Source organism: Sceloporus undulatus, chromosome 2, assembly GCF_019175285.1.
Source record: "Sceloporus undulatus isolate JIND9_A2432 ecotype Alabama chromosome 2, SceUnd_v1.1, whole genome shotgun sequence".
NCBI classification, from domain to species: domain Eukaryota; kingdom Metazoa; phylum Chordata; class Lepidosauria; order Squamata; family Phrynosomatidae; genus Sceloporus; species Sceloporus undulatus.
The window spans coordinates 191,043,681-191,071,043 of NC_056523.1; the positions used below are offsets into that span (position 1 = coordinate 191,043,681).

The 27,363-nt window shown below is 43.7% G+C and overlaps 1 protein-coding gene across 4 annotated transcripts in view; it reads right to left on the reverse strand.

Annotated features, from left to right (window-relative positions):
* The window catches only part of FLNA (filamin A), a 107,080-nt gene that overhangs the window by 51,883 nt on the left and 27,834 nt on the right, over positions 1-27,363 (reverse strand). For all 4 annotated transcript variants that reach the window (XM_042449006.1, XM_042449003.1, XM_042449004.1 and 1 more), the window contains exons 4-17: positions 20,682-20,930; positions 19,559-19,656; positions 18,918-19,065; positions 17,507-17,625; positions 16,687-16,764; positions 16,434-16,596; positions 11,394-11,594; positions 10,734-10,871; positions 7,091-7,217; positions 5,679-5,815; positions 4,495-4,688; positions 3,369-3,482; positions 2,957-3,100; positions 1,402-1,525 (exon numbers count right to left, since the gene is read on the reverse strand). In XM_042449006.1, the coding sequence (XP_042304940.1) occupies positions 1,402-1,525; positions 2,957-3,100; positions 3,369-3,482; positions 4,495-4,688; positions 5,679-5,815; positions 7,091-7,217; positions 10,734-10,871; positions 11,394-11,594; positions 16,434-16,596; positions 16,687-16,764; positions 17,507-17,625; positions 18,918-19,065; positions 19,559-19,656; positions 20,682-20,930 (2,034 nt within the window). The remainder of the gene's footprint in view (positions 1-1,401; positions 1,526-2,956; positions 3,101-3,368; positions 3,483-4,494; positions 4,689-5,678; positions 5,816-7,090; positions 7,218-10,733; positions 10,872-11,393; positions 11,595-16,433; positions 16,597-16,686; positions 16,765-17,506; positions 17,626-18,917; positions 19,066-19,558; positions 19,657-20,681; positions 20,931-27,363) is intronic.

Sequence of the window (27,363 nt, forward strand, 5' to 3'; positions counted from 1 at the left end):
CAAACCAGCCTATGATCAACAGCCATTAGGATACAAAATTGATCAATACTGAAGGTGTGTGGGACTCCTCCAAACAGCAGAACCAGAAAGAGCTTCATCTATTGCTTATATAGCGCAAGAGACTAGAGAATAAGCAGTCTTTTCCTGCCCGGATCTTCAATCTAATTATTTCCAGGGCAGTCTCCTTCAGCTCCCAATTCATGACAGCTTCCTGCCCAGTTGTTACTGCAGCTAGACTGGAGACCAAGGCATGTGTATCACAGCATCCCAGCATCAAAACACACCAATGTGTATTAAGGCACACATCATTCCCCCCGCCTCACACTGCCCTTTATGGGGCTGAAATATAATGATTCTGAACACCACAGGATTCATGTTAGCTTTCATGTCTAGAACTACTGTTACACAATATGGAGCCATCTGAAAAGATAAAAGCTTTAATAAAGCAAGAATCAGAAACCACATGAACTTTAGTATTACTATCAGAATGAGGAGACTTTGTCCTTCTAGGACACTCTCACCAGCCCCAACCTATGTATGACCGAAAGTAAAGGGCGGTGGGAATGGTAGGCCTGAAATCTGGATGACCCAAGTGGGCTCACTTAGATGTATGCCGCCTCTAACCTAGTCCATTGGGGCAGAGCCTCCTGCCACTTCCCCAGTAGCATCCAGGATCTTCCTTCATATCAGGCACTCCCAATAAATTTACCTGACTTCCTTCAGCTCTGCTTCCAACTTCACAGTAGCAGAGGAGCCAGGCAACAGCAACCAGTCTATCTGAGCTTGCTTATTTATTTATTTATTTATTTATTTTGTATGCTGCCTTTTCCCCAGAGTGGGACCCTGGGTGGCTCCCAAAGAAAACAACAACAAGGACGCAGTAACATTTTAAAAACAATTAAAAATTACCACATTAAAGGGTATAAAATCTTTAAAAAGACATACCAAAGTTTTTTTAAAAAAACAAACACACATTCCAATAAGCAGCCTCCCTGCTTACACATTAAAAGCCTGCTTAAACAAATAGGTCTTTGCCTGCAGGCAACATGAGAGCAGGGAAGGAACCAGCCTAGCCTCCCACAGAAGGAAATTCCAAAGGGTGGGAGCAGCCACTGAGAAAGGCTCACCAAGCAGGCCTGTGATGGTGATAGACTGCGAGAAAGCCCTCCCATATAGATTTTAAAACCCTGCCAGGTTTGTATGGGGAGCTGCAATTTCTCCCCGTCCCATGAACCAGCACTGCATTCAGGTTGTTTAAAGGGGAGTGGGAGAGGCAAAGGAACTGGGGTGGCTTGTAGATCTCTCTTGCAGCAATGCAAGATGCAGCTTTCCAAGATAAAGCATTCATGTCTAAAACAATTGGTAGACAATATAGAGCTATGAAAACCCTTCTAGGCTCACCTTGCCCAGCTTCTGTGCAGTCGACTGTGAAGTAGGTTGGCTCGTGAGCCTTCAAGCCAGTCTTGGCCACACCAGGGCCATAAACTTTCACTTTGTTGGGGTGAGTGCCAGCGCCAACATTCACCTAGGAGGCATGTATAAAAACAGTTATTGTTGTCTCTTAAATTGGCTGGAATGACAGAGGAGGAGGGCTATGGAGTGGGGTGGACAGGCTCCACAACTGAAACACATAGCTGTCACAAAGTTGTGGCATTTCTTGCTGGGATATTAGAGAAACCCTTGCTGATTCATCCCTAGGGCTCTTTCCCTAATGTTTTTAAAAAGGAGTTTAAGTAAAGTTCCATTGCTGTTGTTATAGATGAGTGTGCTAAACCTTCAAGAATGAGAAAAGATAACCCAGCCTTAGGACAGAGGGTCTTGCAGTATCTTTAGAGACCACACACACACACACACATACACATTAGGCTACATATTTAAATCGACTAGAGTAAGGGAGATTAGAGCAGGAATTATGTGGCCTTCAAATACCTTTTTTAACGCCTGCCAGGGTCTTTCTGGACCATATGTCAAAAACATTTGTTGACCAAAATGGGAGAACATGGAAGCCTCCAAGAGCAGCTATTGGCCAAAGTCAAGTTGCTAGTTCTAACTAAAGTAGACCAACTGAATCAGTTGCTGAATAGTAAGCCAACACTTACGTCTTGTTGATTTAATGGACCTACTCTATTTGGGATTAGTAACTGGATTTAGGCCACAGTGCTCTACCACAAAGCATATGGCTATGTTTTAGTTTGTGCAAGTGCCAATATTGGCATTTTTTAATCCATAAGTGAACTTCTGGCTTTGGAGAGGGTGAAAACCCTAAACCAAGAGGGCTCAAGGGAGTGGAATGAATCCCAAGACCTCAGTAACTTGATCACCACTAGGCCAGAAGGCAAAACTGCAGGCAGGGCAGTCTGGGGACAATAAGACAGAAAAGAGAATTTCAGAATGGTATTGGCATGGAATCTATCAGGAACAGGAATGTCACAAGTTTACAGCATATTCTAAGGGTATATGATGCAGCCAATCTGTTGAAGCTAAGACAGAAAAAAGGTGGGCATCACAAGAGCAGCAGGATCAATTTATTTGCAGTGGAAAGACACTCTGGGTCATATAGGGAAAACATATTTTCACCATAAGCTGGAACCACCTGCTAATGCAAGGGAAAGCAAAGTGCAACCTTCCATATTTTGTTGGACTGCAGCTCCCATCAATTCTAGTCAGCACTCCAACAATGCCTGGAAGGCCTTATGCTAAGGGGAATACGCATCTCAGCCCAAATCTCTTTCAGTCCAGACTAGAGTAGACTAGACCCACTGAATCCATTACATTTACCTCGAAGTTGGCTCACCAATCAACAATTCATTGAATGGGTCGAACTGAGTTGGGACTAACTCATAGGATGCCAGCCCTTGATTCTGATCCCTTTGTAAAATTTTTATTCTCTAGGAGTGAAGATAATGGAGTCCCATACTCTGCCCACCTCCACTGATGCAAGAGAGACAAAACTGACCCTGTAAGGACTGTTGGGAATGTTGACTCCTCCCCAGGACACCATGGCTGTGTGCTTCACAGGCTTCTTGGGCAAGTAGGAGCAGCTGTAGGTGCCGTTGCCATTGTCCTTCACAGACACATCCACAGGAGATCCATCAGAATCCTGAGATGGAGGAAATTGGAAATGAGTTTCTGACATGTTATCCTAGAAGTTCTTTGTCACATCCCCTCCTACCCCTCTCCAACCACTCTCCACAACATCTTTTCCCACCTGCTTTCTCCCTTCACCCAATTGGGACCTCTACAACCCTCATAATCTCCAGCATAGCTGCCATGCTTACTAGGTTCCTGGATGTTGTAGTCATACATATCTGGAGAACCTCAAGTCGAGGAAGCCCTATTTGGACTTTGCCAGTGCAAATGAGCCTCACCTGTACTTGCACTTTGAGAGGTGCCTTTCCACCATTCTTAGCATCCACTGTAAATTCTGCAGGTTTGTTGACTGCAACGCCAGTCTTCTCTAGTCCTGGGCCATGGGCTTTTACCTGGAAATGGATAAAAGAAGATGTGAGATAAAGCAGCTTCCACCATAGTGTGAGAGTCCCACACTGGCCTTTGTAAAGCATGTAAGGGCAGTCAGAAGTGACAGTCAAAACACTGCTACCCTAAACAACCTGGTAGCCAAAGGAAGTGCACATTAACTCTCACAGGCAGAGGAGACACCTTTGGATGCAGTCTTAACATTTGCGTATTACAACATTCAAGGTGGTATGGTGTAAAGATTTATCAGCAGACACACAAACTCATAGCATAGTTTGTGGGTGGTTGCTCTTGTTTTGAGCTAGTTGTGCCCTATTGTTATTAATGGAGAACACAAATGGGAGTAAGTAGACATGAAATCAGAATTAAAACAGGGCAGCCCACAGGACTGTGGCAGCCTGTATTAGAACTTTGCTTAGCATTGGCAATCTCATCCAGAACCTCTAGGGAACTTTCCCTTCACGCCTCCAAATTCTTCTACTGCAGGATACCATGTAGACCTTCACATGTTGAACTGCAATTCCCATCAGCCCAAGCCAGTACAGCCAGTGGAGAGGAATGCTGGGAATTGCAGTCCGACCACATCCAGAAGACCACATGATTCCCATCCCTGTTCTACAATTGCTAGAACCAGGAGTGAGTTTTCCAAGGAAGCAAATGTTATCAGATAAGAGCAGTTAATTTAACCCAGGGGTGGGAATCATGCAGCTCACCAGATGTTGTTGGATTGTAACTTCCAGCAGCCCTAGCCAGGATAACAAATGCTGAGGCACATTGGGAGCTGCAGTCCAACACCTACAATGCACCACATGATTCCCACTCTGGATTTAAATACTGCATACAGACACAGCCTTGAAAAGGCAATCTAGAAGACATGGCTGCAGTACCCATTCTCCATCCACCCATGAGCCTCACAGTTACTACCTTCTCAAGTTCTGCTCTCCACTCCAGAAGCATGTCTATCCATGCTGGTACACACAAAGTCCAGGGTGTGGCACAAAGGAAAACCCTACTTACCTTCTCAGGGTGGAAGTCCTTGGGAGCAGCTTTGATTTCTGCCATAAAGGGACTGAGCTTGATGTCTTCATTGTTACAGAGCACATGGACGGCATACTCGCCAGGTTCCTGGGGCCAGTAGCGCACATCACACGAGCCGTCACCCTTATCGTCACACTCTATCTTTGCCTGCGAAGGGCCCTCTACCGAGAAACCTGTAGGGCATAATTGTCAAGAGTATGGAGATACATGATCAGAACTAGGCCAGGTGTGGGTGCACTGACTTGGAGACATGTCCACTCAGCCTCTGGATGTGGGATACTAGGCAAAATTTTATTTTATTCATCTACATTCTACTTTTCAACCACAAAACGGGCACTTGTGGGAGCTGATGAAAATTTAAACAAAACTAATAACAAACAAACAAGAGCATTCGGTATTTTCAGTCCCTCTTCAACAACAGCCCAGCTTGGATGCCAAAGGCCTGTTAGAACAAAAAATAATATTTTTGCCTGCAAGTAGAAAGACAAGAGAGGGATAACTTCCTCCATAAGGACTCCCAAAGTCTGAGTGGCTACCAAGAAACTACCTCACAAACACTCAAATCATGGCAGGAGGAGCAAGAGAAAGTCTTCCCATGAAAATATCAAAACTGTGGTAAGCTCCCCTTGGGAGAAAGGTCTGCTCTTGTATAGCAGTTTATAGGCCATCATCAGCACTTTGAATTGTACCCAGGAAGAAACTGGTAGTCACTTATAAGAAGGCAGCTACATGTTCCTTGCAATCCACCCCAGATTCAACACTCTGGACCAACTGAACTTCTCAAACATTTTTTGAAGGCAAATCCATGTGTGAAAGAAATTTAAATAGGATGTACCAAAGGTATACATCACCAGGGCCAGATCCATTATCCACAGAAATATCTGCAGTTGGAGCACTAATCCAATCCTGGTATTTCAAAAAAACTAGGTAGCCAATCAGGGTTGAATCTAGATATATACCCATATTGCAAATCTGAGTCTCTAAATGGTATGTGAAAGCAGGGTGAGGCCCTACTGCCTGATCAGTTCTTTTTCATTGGACCAGAATAGCTGTCCTGTCTGGATCAAGCTTCAGTGTTTTTTCCTGCATGGTATGAAAAATCAAGACGCCTGCACCCATGAACCCTGTACCACATCAGGTTATCGTCTGGCTCTCCAAGTTACCTAGTGTGCCAACATCATCTCCGATAGCCTCCACCACGAAATCAGCTGACTTGCCAACGACACCTCCTTCCAAGCCAGGTCCCCAAGCTCTCACCTTCTGGTTTGTGCATTCTGTTCCCACTTTCACCTCAAATGGGCTAGTGGTGAAAAAATAATGCTTATGTTTAGTCTCAGGCATAAAAACTTCAGAGCAGTCCAGTTCTGCACTATAACAAGCTTTTCTTCATGAATTTTAGTTGTGTACATTCGTAAATTACAATTTGGTTAGGACCCTGTTTTGTTATAACCTTGCTCTGGCCAGAGAGAAGCAACCTGATGCTATCCTGAAATTTTATACTGTGACTCCCACAATTGCTGAAAATAGTCAAATGGAAAACATGCAGGGGTAGCTGTGTTGGCCATTTGTTAAATTCAAACAAAAACCCACCAAACAGTGATACCATTATTGGCCAACCGAAATGCACAATATACTTGTTGCAAGCTTTGGAACTCCACTGGCTTCTTCATCAGGAAAAAGATTACATACCAAACTGGAGAAAAATTTGAGATGTTAGTAAGATACCTGCATTTTGTTGTTTCTGTCCTTAGTTAAGATGGTATTGGGAGCATATCTTTAGCTGGGTTGGCCCCTCTTCTGGCCAGGCAGCATTTGGACAAAGCCCAGGAAATTTAAAATCCATTTGCATATCAACAAGGGATTGCAAAGGGGAGTCCTTGTTGGTATGAAAAAGGACTTTAAATTTCCTGGATTTTGCCCAATTATTGCATGGCCAGAGGAAGAGGGGCCAGCCTGCTAAAGATACCCTCCCCATACCATCTTAAGTAAGGACAGAAACAACACAATGCAGACATCTTACTAATATCTCTAATTTTTTCCCTGTTTGGTATGTAATATCTTCCCTAATGAAGAAACCAATGGAGCTTCGAAAGCTTACAACAAGTACATTGTGCATTTCGGTTGGGCAATAAAGCTATCACTGTTGGGTGGATAGCCAAGTGGAGTGAGGGTTGTATAGAAAAGTTGTAATCCCTGAAGTAACAAATCCACCAGGTTGCTTATCTCTGGCTAAGGCCTTCACACAGCACCTCACGAAAACTGTTGACATTACAACCCATAAGGGAACTGAGATATAAAATATAGTTAATTAAAATGAAATGAACATTCTGTAACCAAGACCATCACTTTGAATGCTAGAGTATTCAAATAAAGGAAAATCGGAAGGGATCCAAAGCATCCACATAGACTATATATTACCATACTACTACTACTACTACTACTACTACTAATAATAATAATAATAATAGGATTTGACCCAAAGCATGTGCTCTTCCCTACCTCTTTCATAGTAGAGGACCCCTCCAATCATGCCTTCCCTCAACTTTCCCCCCTACTAATATCACCTCTGTCTCACCTGCGGGGGATGTGCTGCCCGCCCCAAGTAATTGTGACTGTGTAGTTGCCAGGCACAGTGGGGTAGTACTCAAAGCCATACACGCCATCACCCAAGTCCTTCTGCTTGACACGTTCCTCCAGTCCTTCTGTGGAGAGAGAAAGAGTAGGAGAACAGATGAGCAGGGCCAATCCACACAGAATGACCAAATTGGTGCCTACCGCACCTAATTCTGGGTATTAATGGAATGGCAGCAAACTGCTATTTCATTTATAATTGTATTTTTCCTGCTAGGAAAAGAGAGGTGCTTGTATTCTATCTCTGGCAGCAAAATAACTCAGTTAGCGTTGGACAAAACATATTTTGAGTCAGAGAGGTGGGACAACATTTGCTGCTTTGCTCCAAACAGCAAAATCTGTTGGGTCCAGGCTGCCTTGCAAACAGAAGTACTCCGGGCCCTTGGTATATGTTTTGGTTCTAGGATTCACCATGAATAACAAAATCCATAGATGCTCAAGTCCCATTATATAAAATGGCATAGTAAAATGGTGTCCCTTATATAAAATAGACAAATCAAGGTTTGCTTTTTGACATTTATATTTATATTTTGAATATTTTCAAGCCATGGATGGTTGAATGTGTGGATATAGGAGGGTGACTGTAGTAAAAACCACACACAAAGGGAAAAAAACAATAATCCTACAATCCTGCTAACAAACGGCCTCATATTTCTCATGTTCAAGTGAAACAAGGCGTAACGTATCCCTAAAAAGCCACATGTTTCTCTTCCATCTTGTGAACAATACTGTGCAGCCATGTTGGAAAAAATCCAATATGGCAGGCCTGTGGTGAAGGAACCTCTTCTGTTTCCAGTGTAGCAGTCAGATTCAACCACCAGTTCAGTCAGCATCTGTTAATGGACTGGGACTGCCTGCTTGTTCAATGTGCTTAGGCAGCAAAATGCCCCATACCAGTCCTGTTTGGCGAAGAGGCTGGACCAAGGGACATAACCCCAATCTCCCCTTCAACACCCAGAAGGTATTTTGCCTGAACATGTCTACAGTATTGTGTTTGCGCAAGGACTGCAGCCTGTTACTTGCACCTCAGCCCTATGAAGGAGTGTTTCCTATTTCAAGAATTCCGGATGTCATAACATTCTTCTCCCCCAGCTGCCAAGGGTAACATCGTCTGCATTTGGGATCTTCATAGGATGGCGCCTCAAGGGGATAAAATGCTGCCACATTCTCAAGATGGTTATCTTCCAAATGGGAGCAATCAGCAGGCTTCTTAAGTCCACCCCAAGGCCTAGTTGCCCAACCCTGCTTTGAATGCTTGTGGTTTGAACCCAGGGTTATGATTGTCAAAGCCAGCCTCTTTCCATCATTCACATGCCTTTGTATTGCAGCAGCTTCCCTTCTAGCCTAGACAGGACCCCATTATGACCCCTCTACCATCAACTTGTGTCCTGCTATTCTAACACACACACACACATTCCACTGCACACAAACACACACCCCAACCACTACCATTGCTCTACCACAATAGTGTAATTTATGGCTTTGCTTCCTTGTCTGGGCAACGTTTCCTTGTTTAAAGTAGGCATACCAAGATGAGCCCTTCCCACAAGGCCCATTTCATTGGCATTTCCTGCCAGGAGACCCAGGAATTCTCACAGCCCCCCAGCCAAGCAATGGGGCTTGACAGCAACTGCACTTAGGGAGACTTTCTAGAATTGAACACTTGCAGCAATGCAACAGAGGAGAGTTAAGATTTTCCACAGCAGGTAATTGCCACATTTAAGCAAATTTCAGCTCATTTCTCCAAAAGCTGAATGAGACTGAGCTCTAATTCTCGACCTCCTGCCCTCCAGGAATTTTGGACTTCTGCTCCCAGATACTCAGCCTTTATGGCCAATGATCAGGAGTTCTGGGAGCAAAGTCTGATCATCTCAAGCATTCAAAGGCTACACTACAACAGATCCTCCTTCCCATCTTGTCTCCCCCCTATGCAGGCAATGACCAGATCCAAACTTGTTTAGTTTTTACAGTGCAAACAAGATCACATGGTCTTCCCTTTGTTTCTTGGGTCTGGGCAGCCTCTGTATTTTCAGAGTGATAAGCTAGCTGAGCACAGCTATGGTTTAAAGCCTTAGGCAGAAGAGAGAGAGAGATGTTGTGGCCATTCATCTACTAGTTTGCTGTCACTTGCCTAGTCCTCGCATGAGACGGAGTGAGATCCTGCAGTGTGAGGAATGGTGCCAAGGTGTCAGGAGAAGACCTATCTTTCCCAGGCAATCTGCCTTGCACCTTCAAAGCAATCCTACTGCCTCCCAGGTGGGGTGTAGGACACTTTTTAGTCTCCACTACTGAGATAAAATTCAACTGCTACATCTTATTACCTTCTGTACAAGGAACAGACAAAAACACCATCTTTTTAGCCTCAAGCAACAAAATGTCTTGGCCCAGCTATGGGGGCTGGCAAGCCAACTCACCCTTGTGATCAGGCTCTGTGAGCAAAGCCTATGAGTACATAAGCAAATCAACCAGCAAGGAGTCAGAACTGCTGCACCCTCAAACAAAAGCCACTGGCATAGCAGAATGAAGATCTCAATATCATATTAATGCTTTGTTAGGGCACTATCTACTCACTGCTCTTTGTAACAGAAACCTAGCAGTGTGTTATGTTTCCCGTTAGATGTGGGTATACATACTCTCTGGTTGAGGTTTACAGCATACTGTGTGCCTCCCATAGGAGCAACCCCACATGAGACATGGCTCTAACTTTGAACAAGAGAAGCAACAGCAATATCCCTGAACATGTCAATTAGACACAAACAGCAGCCAGAGGCAGAAACTGAAAAGTAGTGCTTCTACATTTTTTTCCCCTATTGAATAACTTAATTCCAGTCTAAATATCACCTAAGGTAACATTTTCTTCATCAATTGGAAGATCAAAGTAAGTTGGTGATGGCATGAGTATGTGAAGAGAAGGTATGTGCAGGTGTAGTGATGATGCAAAGGAAATATGAGGAATAAGCATGAAGAACTGAGAGGAGTTAGAAAATTAGATACAAGGAATTACGAGAAGTACAAAAAGAAAGGCAAGGCAAGAATTTTTTAGGTAGGAAGGTTAAAGGAAGGATGAGGAATGAATAATAGAAGGAAGAGGAGGAGGAAAGATGAAGAAAAGAAAACAATGGTAACTGGGATGCTAAATGGGTAAAAGTGAGAACGATGTATACATATTAAAATTATACATTATATACAAGGTAAGAGTTGTATTATGCTAGAGGATATATAATATTAGGAAATTTTGAAATTTGGGTATTGTAATAACATAAGTCATCATGTATAAGTGCATATATATATTATATTGTAATTATTGCGTCTGAATAATTAATAAAATATTACAAAAAGTAAAGTAGTGTTTATACATTAAAGCACAAAGATCCTGTACAAGTCCTATCAGTCCCTGAAGTTCAAAAAGTTACTTTTTTGGAGTACAGCTCCAAGAATCCCTCAGCCAGTGTGGCCATGCTAGATTGTGGGAACTAGCTCAAAAAAAGTAACATCACCAAGCAGTGCCACCCCAACCATCCCATCTTTTAAATTCTGTCACTGGTAGTGAACAGTGCATGTATGTAGATAGAGACACACAAACTTACTTGGGCCTTTTACTGTAACTTTGAGCTCGCCACTACCAGCGCCTTTTGTGTAGACCTTGAAGTCTGCCGTTTCCTTCACCCGGACTCCTTTGGGTTGTAGACCTCGGCCCACTGCTCTGCAGGCATTGGGGTTGCAGGCTACAGCAGCACAGAGAAAGGAAAAAGAGTGACTAGAATCTTTCCTCAAAAAAGTGAGAGAGAAGAGGAAGAAAAGATTCCATAACTTTGTGACTGGGCAGATTTTATCCCGTATTAACATGCCAGGCACCTTATTAACTTCCCCACCACCAAAAGGCAGACAGGTGTGATTTTAAGCCAACAAGTTGTCCTTGCAGAGAACACTGTCATAAACCCTCACCACAGGATCACCCCACCCATGCCCCAAGAGTGAAATACCATTAGCCCTGGGTCCGGGCGCCGAGCAGCTGGGAGGAGATGAGTGCCAACAGAGATCCAGGGAGGTGGCTCTTCAGAGAAGAAAGAAGAGAGCAGAGGAGAGCTGGCCCAGGACAGGAGGAGGCAGGCAGAGAGGAGATAAGTTAGCACAGAAGAGAGCATCCTCCCACACACTTTCTGGAGAGAAAAAACCCCAAGCAGAAGCAACAGTGTGAAAGAAAAAGATGTCCCACTAGCAAGCCCAGTGCATGATGGTAAACTCACCTTGCCCCACGGTGACTGTATATGGACTGCGTGGGATAGGGATTCCACCAAAAGTGATATAGATCGTATATGTGCCCTCCAGAGTGGGCTTATAGGTGCAGCGGTAGGTGCTGTTGCCTTTGTCCTCCAGGTGCTGCTCCACTGTCCCCTTCTTGCCAGTTGGGTCTTGGATGATGACTTCAATTTCCCCAACCCCAGCACCTAGAAAGGGAAATGGTAATGTTAAAATGGAGATACAGACACAAAATACATTGTCCCTTTTGCTTAACCTTCAGATTGCCATTACACCAAGATTTTTACCACAGTTAAGAATACTTTCTAATGGTTTTAATCATAAAATGACAGCTCCTGTTGTCTGTAAGGCATTCAATCCATTCCAGGTTTTGCTAGTTTTAAAAGAACAATCCATGGTGTCAGATCTATTTTAGAGCTATGGTTCAGAAAGACTCCTTTACAGGCTGGATGAACCTGAAGTGGATTCACTGCCCAACTGAAATGGGAGCTATCATCTTCTTGGTGGTTATTCTTGCAGGCTTCCTTAGTCTGCTGACTGCCCGAAGTTTCAAGACCATAACTTCTCTCCTGGAAAGCAAAGTGAAAGCCATACTCAAAGTAACTGGGAAAAATAAATCACTAGGAACAGATGATATGCCAATAGAACTGGAATAATCCACAGAGACAGAATCAAGTTCAATTCTAACTAAAATATGTAAACAAATATGGAAAAAAAGCAGTAGCCCTCAAATTGAAAACGATCAATATACATTCCTGTATATACAATATACAAGAAAAGAGATACAAAAGACTGCAGCAACTACAGGACCATTGTGCTAATTTCCCATGCTAGCAAAGTCATTCTCAAAATTCTGCAGCAAAGACTCCTACAATACAAGGAGTGAGAAAAGCCAGAGACGCAAGCTGAATTCAGGAAAGGAAAAGACTAGGGATCACATTGCAAACATATGATGGATAATGGCATGTACCAGGGAATTTCAAAAGAAAATCTGCACAGACTTTATTGAGTACTGCAAAGCTTTTACCAGTATAGACCATGAAAAGCTATGAAATACACTCAAAGAAATGGAAGTGCCAATACATTTGATTGTCCAGATGCGTAACCTGTACTCAGGACAAGAAGCTGCCATCAGAATTGGATATGGAGAAAAAGAATGGTTCCCAATCTACAAAGGGGCCAGGCAAGGCTGCATACTATCACCCTATTTATTCCACATATATGCAAAAAATATATTACACAGGCCAGGATTAGACTCAAGAGGTAGAAGTGAAGATCAGAGAAAGAAACGCTAGCAACCTAAAAAATGTAGATGACACGACACTACTAGCAGAAACCAACAAAGACCTGGAGCAATTACTGTAAAGGCTAAGAAGGAAAGTGCCAAAGTAAGCTTAATGTTGAACATTAAGAAAACAAAAAAGAATGACTATGAATCTATCCTAGATAAGGAGAAGACTGAAGTAATCAAAGGAGTTTCCATACTTTGGATCAAACAGTGATTAGAACAGAGACTGCGGTCAAGAAATTAGAAGATGACTAGGATTGGGAAAGGCAGCTATGAAAGAACTGGATAAAATCTGAAAATGTAAAGATATAACTCTGAACACTAAAATGAGGATTGCCCAAGCCATTGTATTTCCCATCGCCATGTATGAATGTGAGAGCTGGACAGTGGAGGAGGAGGACAGGAAGAAAATAAACTTAAGATGTGATGCTGGAGAAGAGTGCTGAGGATACCATGGATGTCTTCCTCTGAGGCTGTGAGAGTGTGACTCGCTCAGGATCACTCTTAAGCAGGGATTCAAACCTTGGTCTCTAGAGCTGTAGTCCAATACACAAACCACTACACCACACCCTCTAAATGAATCCAAAGGCAGCCTGATGCCTTAGGAGATATTCTAGTGAGGTTAAAATTCCTGGGAACAACAGCTTTTCAGAAATAAACTTCCTAGGTTTCCATTCACAAATAGCTGCAGTTGAAACCAAAAGATAAGAAGGATAGAAGTTTCCTGCTTCTGGGAATCAGAGCTTCTCCATCAATGGCTGACTGACCTTCTGCTTGCCCATACCTGTTCCAAGCCTGCAATATTTCAAGGCACTGTTTATAATACCCCCCTTTTTTTGTTTTGCGCTGATCATTCCAAGTTTCAATCCTTTAGATCCACTCTGCTGTCCTGAATGCAAGACCTGAGACATGTAAGAGCTCAGAAAATGGCAATAATTTTGGTCCACTTGCTTACAAATGAGTAGGACTGGTCTAGAACATTTCAAAAACTGTACCCTGAAGAAAAAATCTTCTGATCAGACAAAGAGCAGTCACAAATCTTTACATGGCTGGCATGGAGAGAAGGGAAGAAGCTGGAACTGCTGCTGAACAAGGCCTTCCACATCACAATATGTGTTTGACTTGAATGCTGGTGACAGAACAATCAACCGACATGAAATGTGGAAAATCTTCACCACAATTAATTCCATCCCAAGCAAAAAGCATGGGAAGGCAAATGCATTTTAAACCAATGGTTCTCAAACTCTATTGTATTCTCAGTATTTTGGACTTTTGGAAGCCCTAGTCAGATTGCACCATAGTAATGGATTGTGAGAGCTCAAATCCAACAAAATTCTGAAGGACCTTAAGAACTATGGTGTCAGACAATCACATGTAGGCTTGCCATATCCTGCCTGGGGGCGGGACTTTCCCGGTTTGGGGCGGGGCCGCACGGTCACAGCCCGGTTTGGCCCTGCCCCCGGGATTGCCCCTGCTCCCCGGCGAGATACAGCAAGCTGAGGGAGGCTTTCCCTTGCCGCTTGGGCCCAGGCCTGCAGGGAAAGCCTCCCTGAAGGGGAGGAGTCCCTCTCCGCCTAGGCTCCGCCCCCACCAAGGGCGGGGCCCAGGCCCAGAGGGAAAGCCTCGGAGACTCCTATTCAAATGTAGGACACAAAAAATGTGTCCTACATTTGAACATTTTGTCCTACATTTGTCCTGGTTTGGAGGTCCTGATGAATGGCAACCCTAATCACATGCAAAATGCAGAGCATGATAACCTGCTTAAATTTTGGGTTACCATAATACATTTCTGTGTTTTCAGGTATAACTGTGTATTCAAATCATAGCATGAGCCACCTTCAGTCTTAGTAGGAGGAGTAAAGTCGGATATAAACACAATAAATAGTGGACTGCAGTTCACAAACGCTTATATCCACTAAAACCTGTTAGGCTTTTAGATACGATATTCTTTGTTGTTTTCTTTCCAACAGAGACAACATGGGCTACCCTTCTACCAAACTAAATAAAACCATGTTGTGTGCCAATATTCAGCTTCTTGGGCAAGTCTGGGTTCCCACCCTTAAAGACATGTCTAAACCATACGATAGCACAGATAAACTGGACTGTATCAGCAGTTCCTGGTGAGATTCTCAAGATAAGTTTTCAGTGTACAGTGGGTCAAGCGGAGAGAAAATGCCTCCACCACATCTCTTGGCCCTTCTTTATGACTAGCACAATTACATATGAGACACATTCAGCTGGTTTTTGCTTGTGACCTACATAACTTATGTAGGGAATAGAATAGTTTCTGGATAGGATTTTCTCTCTTTAAATCAGAAATAAGCAGGAATGAACATACTGTTTTATACTATATCACTATGCTCAGCATTTACTGCAGTCTTCAGACATGCGAAATCACCAAATATAGGCACACATCAAGTAATTTAAATTCCTCTTTATAGCAACCTCATTTCACTTTGCAGTTGCTTTTAACTAACAACATACTGAGAAGACCGTTCTCCACTCTCTACAGTTTCTTTCAAACTTTCATCTGGCTCATGGTCATGTAAACTCATTTCTGAAAGCAATTTTAAACACACACATACATGCAGGGAAGACTCCTCTGATACAGAAACTGTGGAATGCCAAGTTATGCTCTACTTAGCACCAGGCCAGTTTTCAGCTTGGATTTAGCGAAAGACTTTCATGCTTGAAAAGATGCTGCAGCCAGAAAATCAGGCAAACTGCTTAGGCAGCAGATTGTAATTTTAAGGCACTGTTGTCTTCAGACTCTGACTCAAAAGGAGGCTGTTCAACTTCCAGTCATGCATACAAAAGGCAAGATCTGAGACAACAAGAGATCAGTTGTTTGCCAAGGGCTGCTGGGACAAGGAAGCAGCCTGCTGCCAGAAAGGAGATGAGCAGACATTCAAGGGAACTTTAGAGTTAGAGAACTGGTTCCTAGAGGAAGCCAATATTCTTGGATGAGCTGGAACTCACAGAACTTGAGAAGAGTTACTTTTTTGGACTATGATCCCCAGAATCACCCACCACCATGGGAAATTCTGGGAACTATACCCCTGCAAAGTCATCTTTTCCAGAGTCTGATTGATAGTCATAGAGATGACTGATCTTGTCCAAGTACCATTGTGTACTTTGTGGTATTGTTTAGATACATATCCTGCCAAGTTAAATAACAAGCTCACAGGCAGTCAGTTTTGAATCCCCAATCGCTTCTGCCTATGAACGATTTGCCTGTGTGGCTGGAAGGAGCTATGTTAAGGGGCCTATCTCGAATGACAAGCCTAGATCCTTAACATACAGGAAGCTAGAAAGAGAAGGGATAAAATTAGCTACAGGTTGTCTCACTATGGCAAAGGTGCATGGGGGTGACCTCCAAACATCTTTTGTACTGTAGATTTCATAATCGCTCACTGTCAACTACACCAGATAGGGGCTGATGGGAGTTGCTATCTTGAACGGATACATATTTTCCTATTATTATTCACTACCTTAGGTCTTCAAATTCCAGGGAAATGCAGGGGAACTAGATATTGCTGGATCACATCTTCCATCAGTCCAATTATGGGGGACATGGGACTTATACTCCCTAGTCTAGGAAAACCAAGCTTTTCCAACAGATGCTTGGTTTTATGCAGATGCTACATTTGTTGTCCAAACATCTACCTGCCTGGGATTGGCAGTGCCTGTCATTCTTCCACCCACCCTTCTGGACAGAATCCCTGCCCCGTCCACTGACCAGCAGTGAAGATCTCAAAGTAGGTCGTCTTGTTGGCAATGTTGCCTGTAGGCTCCAAGCCAGGGCCCTGGGCAGTGACTTTGCTGGCATCTCCATGTGATTTGTCCACATTCACCTCAAAGGGGCTTTTTGCGATATGCTGCCCAGCAAAGAGTACTGTCACCTGAAAGAGAAAAAGGGGGAAGGAATCAGAGGATGACACAAAGAAAAGGCCCAGTATTTCCGCTTACTTACATTATTTGAAAGTTCCTACCTTGTGGACACCTGTCACCTTTGGCACATACCACACTGAAAAGGTCCGATTCTTGTCATTGTTGGCAATCACCTTAGCCTAGATAACACAAGAAATTTAATAATTTTCTATTAAGAACAATATATTGTTTTATTATTAGCTACATTTATATCCCACCTTTGCTCCAAAGAACTTCAAGACAACTTGCATGATCTCTTCCTCCCCACAATTCTCATTAGCTAGATCAATAGAGAGTGAGTGACTGATCCAGTAAAGTTTATGGCTCATTGGGAAATAGAACCAGCAATTCCCAAATACCAGTCTGATACTCTACCCATTAAATCATGTAGAGCAGTGATCATTATGCCCTATATATGTCTGTCTAATTCAGAGGTGAAGAAGCACATGGGGGGGGCTAGGGGTCCATTTTTCCAACTTGATTCCACATGGCTACACCCTGCAACGAGCCCAAATACAATTTTCCTGTGCAATCTTTCTTAACCCCCCCCCCCCCCCCGAAAAAACAGCTAACATTCTATCACTTTCTGTTGCAGCACTCCCTGCAGAGGAAAACATTAGTATTGGGGGTAGCAAAGGATTTTCGGGTCTTGTGGGAGTCAGGTGAGGGTAATTTTTTAATGTGTTTTCACACACTTGGGAGCGATTTTCATGGTTTATGGGCAAAAACTGTGCTGAATTTTTTTTTTAAAAAAAAATGGGAGGCTGGGGCTGCTGGGAGTCTTCAGGGAGCACAAAAACGAGGCCCATTCCAGCCAAATCTCTCCAACCTTAAACTCTCACCTAACCTAAACTCACACAGCATGCTGCCCACAGTACTCACTTCTTCACGGTGCCCAGCAGGATCCTCTACATAGACCAGGACTTCTCCTTGGCCAGCACTGATGGTTTCTACAGTGAATTCAGCCTTCTTCTTCACCATGTTCCCTGTCGGTTCAATACCTGAAATACAAGAGGCAACAGTCAAAAATTTCAGTCATAACAGTGGGTCATCAAAAAGTAGGGGGTGCCTGCTACGTATTCACAACTGTGGGAATATTGTTACCTACCTTAACAGCCAACAGCTGCACTAAGCAATTAAAGTCCATTCCCCTGGTGACTGCTCAGTGCAGTAATATGACATTTCCAGCTTCCTCTCACAAATGAACTGCAATGCATCGAGGAACTGTAACAAGGGTCCTGTTTTGGACTGTCACAGCCTCACTTGCCAGTGGGGGGGGGGCTCGAAACTTATCCCGGCGCACCCCCGCCAGCAGTAGGGACAGCCTTTCATTGGGGGGTGGGTTCTGTGTTTCTGGGTTTGTTGGGTGGGTGGGGGGGGGGGCAGATTAGGAGGCACTACTTTTTTTGTGTATTCTTAACTACATAGGCAATGTAGGATGTTGGCCATGATCGATATAAGGGGCAGGAATTCTATTGCACTCTAATGATTGCTGAACTGCAACTTCCAGCATTCCTCACTATTGCTTATGCTGCTCAGGCTGCTGGAACTTGTGGGTCAACAAACACCTGGAGGGCTACAATATTTTCATTCTTCATCTAGATGAAGAACATAGAAGTGCTAAAGAATACATCAAGTGCTATTCAGTTTATAACTACAAGCTTGTTATCCCAGCACTATCTCATCTAAGGTCATATGGCTAGATAGTGCCATTAGCACAGCCTTCCCTTCACCTCACAAATTTGGCACTTTCTAGATGTGCAGGACTAGAATCCCATCATTCCCACTCAGCAGCAGTCTGTTGCCATGACAGCTGGGCGTGAAAGGAGCCAAAGTCCAAAACAACTGGTTGACAAGTTGGGGAAGATTAAGTTAAGATACACAGAACAGTACAGAATAATTGACCATCACAAGTTAATCACAGGATATTTTCAACAAAAAGGTCTGAAAATATCATGACGATTCTCATTAGAATCTAGATCCATGAGGCTGCTGTTTTATTTACCAACAATCCTTTCCACAGTTCCCATCCCTTTCCTAACTAAAGTGCCTTACGAACAAATTATTTGCCTTCTCACTATGGTAGGCCTTTGAATTCAAGGGTGGAGATCATACAGGCTTCCAGATATTGTTAGACTGTAACTCCCAGCAGCTCTAGCCAGTAGAACCAGTGCTGATGAATGCTGGGAGTTGTAATCCAATAATACCTGGAAAGCCATATGAAGTCAATTTTCTGTCCCACCTGGCCCACACAGTACATCAAACTTTTTCCATCTCCTGTTACTGGACTCACCTGGTCCGTAAGCCCTGGCCTTCTTGGGGTTCAGCTTGGGCCTGAGTGGGGCTCCGGGTTTTAGCTTGGCTTTGGGGAACTGAGAGAGGTATGTCATAACGGAGTGTTCATCTACATTGGGATCCACAATCTCTTCAGGTGTAATCACCTACAAAGAAGAAAAGATGAAGAGTTATAGGGAACAAAGACAGATCCATAGCACAATTTTAGTGACAGCCATCAAATCTGGAAACAGCACAGACTGAAATCCTAGGTTCTTTTTCTTTTTTTAGCTACTCTAGTTTGTAGCCCTTAAGATGAAGAGAAGTCCCTGAGAATCTCTGCTGGAAAAACGCCAGGGAGTGGGAGGCAGGAGCTGAGCATTCTTCTCAGGTGTTAAGTATTACAGCCAAAACTCAGAAAGTTTACTGTGTTGGAGTATGACACCTAGAACCCCCAGTTTGAATTATAGTAAAAAAACCCAAACCTATAGTTATCTTCAATAACATGCACCACATACTAGTATTGAACTGCAGTGAAACCAGAACAAAAAAAAAATTACTGTACCCTAACATGCCTTAACTGCACCTTTTGTAGCAAGGTTTAGTTCAGTGCAAATGTCTATGTTGTAGACACACACCATGTGTGCATATGCTTCTTACCTGAGGGATACCCAACCAATCATCTGCTTGCTGCATAGCTTCCCGGGCATTGTTGACAGGTTTGCTGGCATCCCATGAATCCCAGTCAGGACACAGACCTGTTTGGACAGAGTTCACATTCCCCCACTTCAATTACAGGCAGTAGGAACATTTCCTCATAGGCAGAAACTCTAGGAAGGCTACTACAACAGACTGGAAGAGACCCGTACATCCTCCTATATCCACCTATTTCCCTCCCTTTAAATGTACAGAGCCTTGCCATATACTTTCAGTGCCTACCATGCTCCTCCTTAATTTCATGGTAGCAGACTCTAAAGCAAGGGCAGGAATCATGTACCACATCTGATGTCACTGGACTGCAGAGCCAAAGATGAAGACTAGTGAGAGTTGCAGTCCAACCATCTCTGGAGGAACACACAATTCCAAGCCCACTTTAAACCAGGGAGATCAAAGACTCACTGGCTGATCTGTGGAACTTTTGCAACATACCAGCAAGGATTTCTCTAACTCCCAATTGTTTAACAACAACTATGGCCCCAAACAGACAGGCCAAAATAAAGCTGCTTCAGGTCACTTTGGAGGTATGCTGTTTCAATGATGCATGCATACTAAGAGTCCAGAAGCCGCACCAAAGCCAAGATCCAGTTCTAAGGACTAGAATGCAGCTTTGGCGCAGCTTCCGGACTCTTAGGACGCATGCATCATTTAAACAGTGTACCTCCAAAGTGACCCAAAGCAGCTTTATTTTGGCCTGTCTGTATGGGGTCAAAGTGACTTTCCCATCCTCAAATTAAATAAGGCTGCTGAAAAGGAGAGCTCCAGTTTAGCCAGCAGCAGATTTTCACGTGAAAGGCAGAGTTCACTTCTGGTACAGAAAAGAAAATTCTTGATCTCAGCACATTATGTGAGGCACAGTTTTTAAATTCTAAGTCTTCTATACTTGGTTGGTAGGTCAAGGAAAGATTAGAATATATATGACTGAAATCTCCTCCCTGAGGTCTCCTCCCTATTGCTCTACCTTGCTAGCGTTCCTATATGCAGAACAGCTGTGACTTTATCACGACATGCCAGCCAAGTCCTCCTCACAGGCAGGACTGCTGCCTGCCCACCCACCCCTCTGTACCTGGAGCACAGCTGTCAACGAGAGCTCCCAGTGCCCGACCGCTCTGCCAGTCTTTGCTGAAGTTTGTGATGGGCAACTGGGGCAGTTTGTTTTGGATCCAGCCCAGCAGTCGCTGTTTAGGAGTTTGTTTCTTGGCCTCTTCGTCATCCTCCTCATCCCAAATGGGCATAGAGATGGAGTAGTGCAGGATCAGTGTCCATATCAGGCCCAGGATCAACTTCAGGTTCCCATCTACAATAGCTTTGCTGTCTGAGGGTAGAGAAGACAGAGAAAAAAACAGGTCAGGATTTACCGAGGAGAAGAGGTCCCCTGGACTCCCCTCTCAGGGTTGTAACTACAGACTTAGTTCCCCTATCACCACCCTCAGCAAGACAGGTGGCACTCTTCCTCTCTTGCCCATTACTGAGCCTGGCAACCTGACACTTTCTTCCTCCACCAAGACCGGCGGTCAGGCCCTTGCATCTTCTTCCCCAGTGACACTGGTCCTTCACCCCCACTTTCCTCTGGACAACCTAGCCCCCCTCCTCAGCAAGATAAGCTTCTGGGCTTTCTATGGTCCCTCCTCAGCAAGATGGGCAGCCTAGCCTTCCCTCATGCATACTTCAGAAAAACTGGTGACTGGTTTTTTGGTCTCCTTTTCCACAAAGAAACCACAGGTTGTCTGCCCTAGACAGGCTTCACAGTCCTCTGCAACCCTTCCTTGGTGAGATAGGCAGCCCAGCTCTTCACACACACACACTCATAAGACAGGTGACCTAGGCTGTTGCTACACTGCAGAATTAATGCAGTTTGGCAGCATTTTATCTGTCCTGCCTCCATTCTATGGCATCATGGGATTTACAGTTTGTTACAACACCAGAGCTGACAGAGAGGGCTAAACACATAACAAAACTACAAATCCCAGAATTCCATAGCATTGAGCCACGGCAGACGATCTTAATTCTGCAATGGAGTTGCAATGCTGGTTTGTTCTCTTCCTTCCATCAGGGAAATGAGTAGCTCAGTGAGACAAGTTGCCCAGCACTTGATCTGAACCTCTACCATTTCAGCCAGCTATGAGACTCCTCTTTTGAATGTGGAGCTCTTATTTAGCAGGAAGGCAACAATCTAATGCTTTCTTTTGGGAAAATACAAGGAGAAGCACATAGGTACTGTGTTACCCAACTGCTCAGTAAGCTGGAACCCTGTTTTTATTTTCCAGCAAGAATGTTCAATGAGCTAAAAATATAATCAAACCTAGTAGGTATATTATTTATTTATTTCATTTATTTATATGCCGTTTTTCTCCTGGATCTTATTTTCCAGCAATGATAGTCAATAAGCTGAAAATACCCCTAAACTAGTAGGTATATCATTTATTTGCCACCTTTCTCCTGGATGAGGACCCAAGGTGTGGCTCACAAAGAATAGGCTAAAAACAACACAATTTTAAAACACACTTAAAATCATCAAATGGTCTGTGTAATTGCAAGAGAACCACTGGAACTTCTCTGAAGAAGAAAAGCCTACAAACACAGGATAAAGAATACTGTACATTTTTCTATCCCTGAATGATAGAAAGTACGGCCCTGTAACAAAATGTGTCTTCCAAAGCAACACAGTCCCTCTAGTTTTGCATTTTTCCTAGCCACTTTGGGAAACCAGAAACTGATTTTTCTACAAAAGAACCCTAAAACCAAGTTAGTATCGATAATCGTTATGTGACTTCAAATACACAACTTACTACCATAGGGTCTTCTTGGCAAGATTTATTCAGAATAGGTTTGCAACTGCCTTCTTCTAAGGCTGAGAGAATGTGATTTGCTTAAGGCAGGGGTGAGTGGGGATTTGAACCCCAATCTTCCAGTTTTAGTCCAACAATTAAGCCATATCACATTCTGTCTTTCCAGTTCTGATAACCAGGGAAAAAATCCCTCAATTCAAAATTCTTTGTTTCTGTTTCTAAGCATAGATCCTCTGCACCAGTTTCTGCCTAATGAATCACAGATTTCTTGAGGGTGTGTGTGTTATATGTTGCAAATCTGAAAGGAGCTCACGGCTGCCTTAATATCAGATTACACATGCTTGCCTACCATTTGAAGATGGATAACAAAAGGTTAGGATTCACTGAGACCTAGAAAATGTTATCAACTGGGGATTCTATGAGATTGTAGTGCAAAAAAGATAATACTTCCCAAGTTCTCCTTGTGAAGGAGTTAGCAAGACATCAGAAAGTACTTTTCCTGACCTGGGCAAGATGTCCTAAGAGCTACTGGTGTCCATACTAACCTACCGGTGGACCAAAGACATACAAACTATTTGCAACAAGCCCTTTCCAGTCCAGGGAATTAAGGATCAGCTTTTAAAGAACAAGCATGCAAGTGGTAGTTTTATCTGTGGTTGTTGCAAGGTTTTGTTATCTGATTATGTGATGCCTTTTTTAATTGCTACTGTATTACTGGGGCAGGAGGTTGACCCTCACTTGGAGTAAGACTGAACATTTAAATGCATTTTATGCGCGATATGAATCTGTTCACATGTTCAGGCTATGATGTCACTTGGCACTGCACAGCCCAGTACTGCATGCACACATGGGCCATATCTGCACAAAAAGCTCTGCCAAAACCTTTCAGACACCCAGGTTGTTGTTCATAAGCATGCTTGCATACAAAGGTTAATCCCTCCTTGTTGGCTCTTCATGCAGTTCTGAGCAGCTAATCCAGATTTCTCTAAACTGTTGCCTTCCAGATGTTTTGGACTAAAGCTTCCATCATCAGCAGCCCTGTTAGCTAGGCTGATAAAAACTGCAGCCCGTAGCCCCAGCTCCAAGTTTGGGGGAGGGAATAATGCATTTATATCTGCACTACACAGTTATAGTTGTTTGATGCCAATTTAAGTGCTGTGGCTAAATGCGATACAATCCTGAGATTTGCAGTTCACTGAGAATTCGGTTTGAGAGAGCTCTAGTATACTCCCCCTGAACTACAATGGCCAATTCTGAGTGCTTCACGTTACAACTACAAGTCCCAAGATTTGACACCACAGAGCCACTGCAATTAAAGTGGTATCAAGCTGCTATAACTGCATAGTATGGATACATCCAAGGCTAAATCACCAGGAAACATCCCAGGGCATACATGTTAATTGTTACTCCTGGTTTGTTGCTCCTCTAGTAAGCCAGGATGTGAAATTACTGTATATACTGATGTATAAGTCTAGAAATTTTAGTCAAAAAATTGACCCCCCCCCCCCCCCCCAAAAAAACTATCAGCATATCCATGAGTCAATATAGATACTGTACTTTAATTCTTATTTTTAAAAAGGAACCATTCCCTGTGAAAGGTGAGAGTGTAATATATCTTAGAAGCATTGTCCCCTCTCTATTCTCTCATCCTTTAGTCTGACCACAGTTATGCCTTTAGCCTTTAGTCTGACCACAGTTATGCCGCCTGTTGGAATTTTCTAAGTTCTTTGGCATTGTTCTCCTTTCCTTCTTCATCCTTTAGATCAGTGGTTCCCAAACAGTGCCCTTTAGGAGATTTTGGACTTCAGCTCCCAGAAGCCACAGCTGTGTTGGCCAATAGTCTGGGATTCTGGGAGCTGAAGTCCAAGATCCCTTAAAGAGTACAGTCTTGGGACCACTGCGATAGATCCTTTGTTGCATGCCCCTAAGTTTTCCCTCGACTTGCCCATGGGTCATATCAAAATCCATCATTTTGGCCCCAAATCTGCCCTCGACTTACACATGAGGTCGACTTATAGTCGAATATATACATTAGTTTCTATATCCAGGTTTCTCAGAGACACACAACTCCAGTTGGGCTGTAATGCTAAACTTTACCCTCCCTTTTAGGTTCCTGTTCATACAGGAACTGTTCATACTTCCAGAACAAAAAAGCAGTTAGGATTGGAATCATGCAGTGTGCACCAGCTTGCTTACTCATGAACTACAAAGCCAGAAATGTGGCTTGGCATTTTTGTGTGAACATGGCCATGCAGTATGAGCAACAGGCCCTCTGAGTCAAGCTCAATTTCACTATGCAATTACAGAGTTAGAAATGAGGCCAACAAAAGGGGGGGGATTGAAATTCTCCTTTTTGCTTTTCGCAAGCACACACCCCTTTGTTGGCCTCACTTCTACTTTCATCTCAATATTAATCCCATGCCTGAATTTGTGTAAACTTTATTCAGATTTGCTCTATGATGTTGTTTACTTATGCTGTCATGGATCCTCCAATACGGACTTGTCAGCTTCAGTATTTTTGAAAGAATTTGGCACGAATGCATGCAAACCACAGTGTAAAATCATTTTGGTTTTGCTACAGAAGTACCTTTAATTCAGGTATCTGGGAAGAGTCCTGTTCAAACTCCCAAACATTTAGGAGAGGCAAATCTCTGCAAGAGATTAGAAGCAGGGCTACTTCCCTGGTGACTTAGGAGGTGAATCCTGTACCCTTATTTAGAAACCTCCACATTGTGGGCAGAGGTCTCGCCAGGAATAAGCAGAACAGTACTGGTGTAAACCAGGGGTAAGATATCATAAGCTGCTCTAAATGTCAGACTGCAACTCCCAACATCCCCTAACAAGCCTATGTGTGCATAGTCCAACAGCATCCAAAGACCAACACGATTCCCCAACATGGGTATAAACATACAGGAATTCTGAGAAACAAAAAAGTAATTCAGTACTCTAGCCATTTCACAAGATGGGTTTCTCCAGGAACTAGACAGTGCAGCCAAACCGTTGTTCTAACTCCTCCCAAGCTCTGACCAGAACTCAAAAAACCAAGCTATAAATAACATAGTTAACTGAAACTAGTTACTGGAAGTTGTTGCAAATATGTAACAAAGCTATATTTCAGAAGCAGCAGAATGAGCAAGAGGCAAAGTTACTTTATTGGTGTACAGTAATAACAGTTTTTAATTACTTTAAGATAGCACTGTTTCAGGTACTAACTTTCAACCTGTCTCTTAAATCCTAAGGTTTTTCTTTCAAAGCAAGTAAGAGAAAGTATGGGAAAAATAACCAGCAGCACAAACTGACCCGAAAGTTGCCTTTCTCAACAGTGTAGTGAACAATAGGGTACTTATCCAATACCACAATCAGTAATGGGAATACATTACTTTAAAGAAGTTAACTTCCAAGTTCTGGCCCAGAGAAACCTTAACCAACCTTCCTCAAATCCCAGTATAATTGGATTCCTGTATGTATACCTCATTCACTGTAGTCAACAGTTGAGGCCTGGCTCCACAGTTCCATGGCCTCAGCAGTGAGGCAAGCAACCACAAAGGATAATGCCTTCCAATCTGTAGTGCCAACGTTTTGTAATTTCCTCTAGAAAAGGCCCACCTAGCCTTAAATGCTGTTTGCCTTTCAATAACCTCAATGTATACAGAAGCTTTTTGAGCAGCCTTTCCTAACCCAGAGCCTTCCATAGCTGTTGACCACAACATCATGCATCCATGGACATACTGGCCAGGGATGAAGAGTTGTAGCCAAACAGATCCAGAGAAATCTGGTTTGAGGAACAGTTCTGCAGAGGAAAGGAGAGGAACATGCTGAGCCTCCAGATGTGGTTGGCTTTCCAATCATCCCACTCCCTCACCATTGGCTATGCTGGCCAAGACATCTAAATAAATAAATAAATCTAGGACTGGCACTCTGACAACATCTGGAAAAGACACATGTTTCCCACTGCCTGACCAAAAACTTCTTAGTGTGCATGCATCTGCTTATGTATACAGACACAGGGTTAATTGCATTTGCTTATGAATACAGACATGGAGTTAAATGCATTTGCATTTGAAGGGACCCCCTCCAAGTAGCACGAGCAAACCAGTCTCCCAACAATCTGGCATTCTCCTGATGTTACCGGACTGCAATTCCCATCATACCCCTCCAGAACAACCACAGACTAAGTTAGCTGACTGCAGCCCAACACAGCTGGAGGGCACCTAGTTAAGGGGAAAGCCTGCAGTTAGCACCATGTTTTGCAACTCTCACTGTTCTGGATCAGCAGGGGATCCCACTGTTTGAATTTTGCCCCCTTAAACACACATACGCACACTGCTGCCACTGAACAAATGGCCTTCGGGGCCCTGCCTCCTCCTTCTCAGTTAGGAAGCTAGAGAGGAGCACTCAGCACTATTGGAGCTGAATGAGCTGAACAGCCAAATAAGCATTATCCCAAAGAGGGCACGGGACACACGAGAGGCATCTATACCCAGAGGCCAGCACCACCCAAAGGGAGTGGCAGGTGAGGCTGACCAGTACCAGGCCACCCAGGGAAGCAAAACCCAGGCAACACATCCTGCCCAGAGGATGCTGGAAGAGCCTGGATGAGAATCTTATCAACTCTCATGCATGCACATGGGCAAGGAACATAAGAGGCATATATGCAACAGTTGTTTTAGGAGATGCAGGAGGCCTTTGGGCAAGGTGAAGCACTCTGTGCTTCTCTCTCACCACTTCTTTTCCTGGGGCTAGCTGGGGTGGGGGTTTGGGATGGGAGAAGAAAAGAAGGCAAGCCATCCCAGACGCCTCCCCAAACTAGTAGTGCACCGCCCACCCAGCCACCCAGCCCCACTCCAGCATTTTTTAGCCTTATATGGAGTGGCCGGCAGGCAGGCAAGCAGGCAGGAGGCTCTTCCATTTAACAGGATCCTCCTTCCAAGGGGAGGGGAGAGAGGACAGAACAGTCCC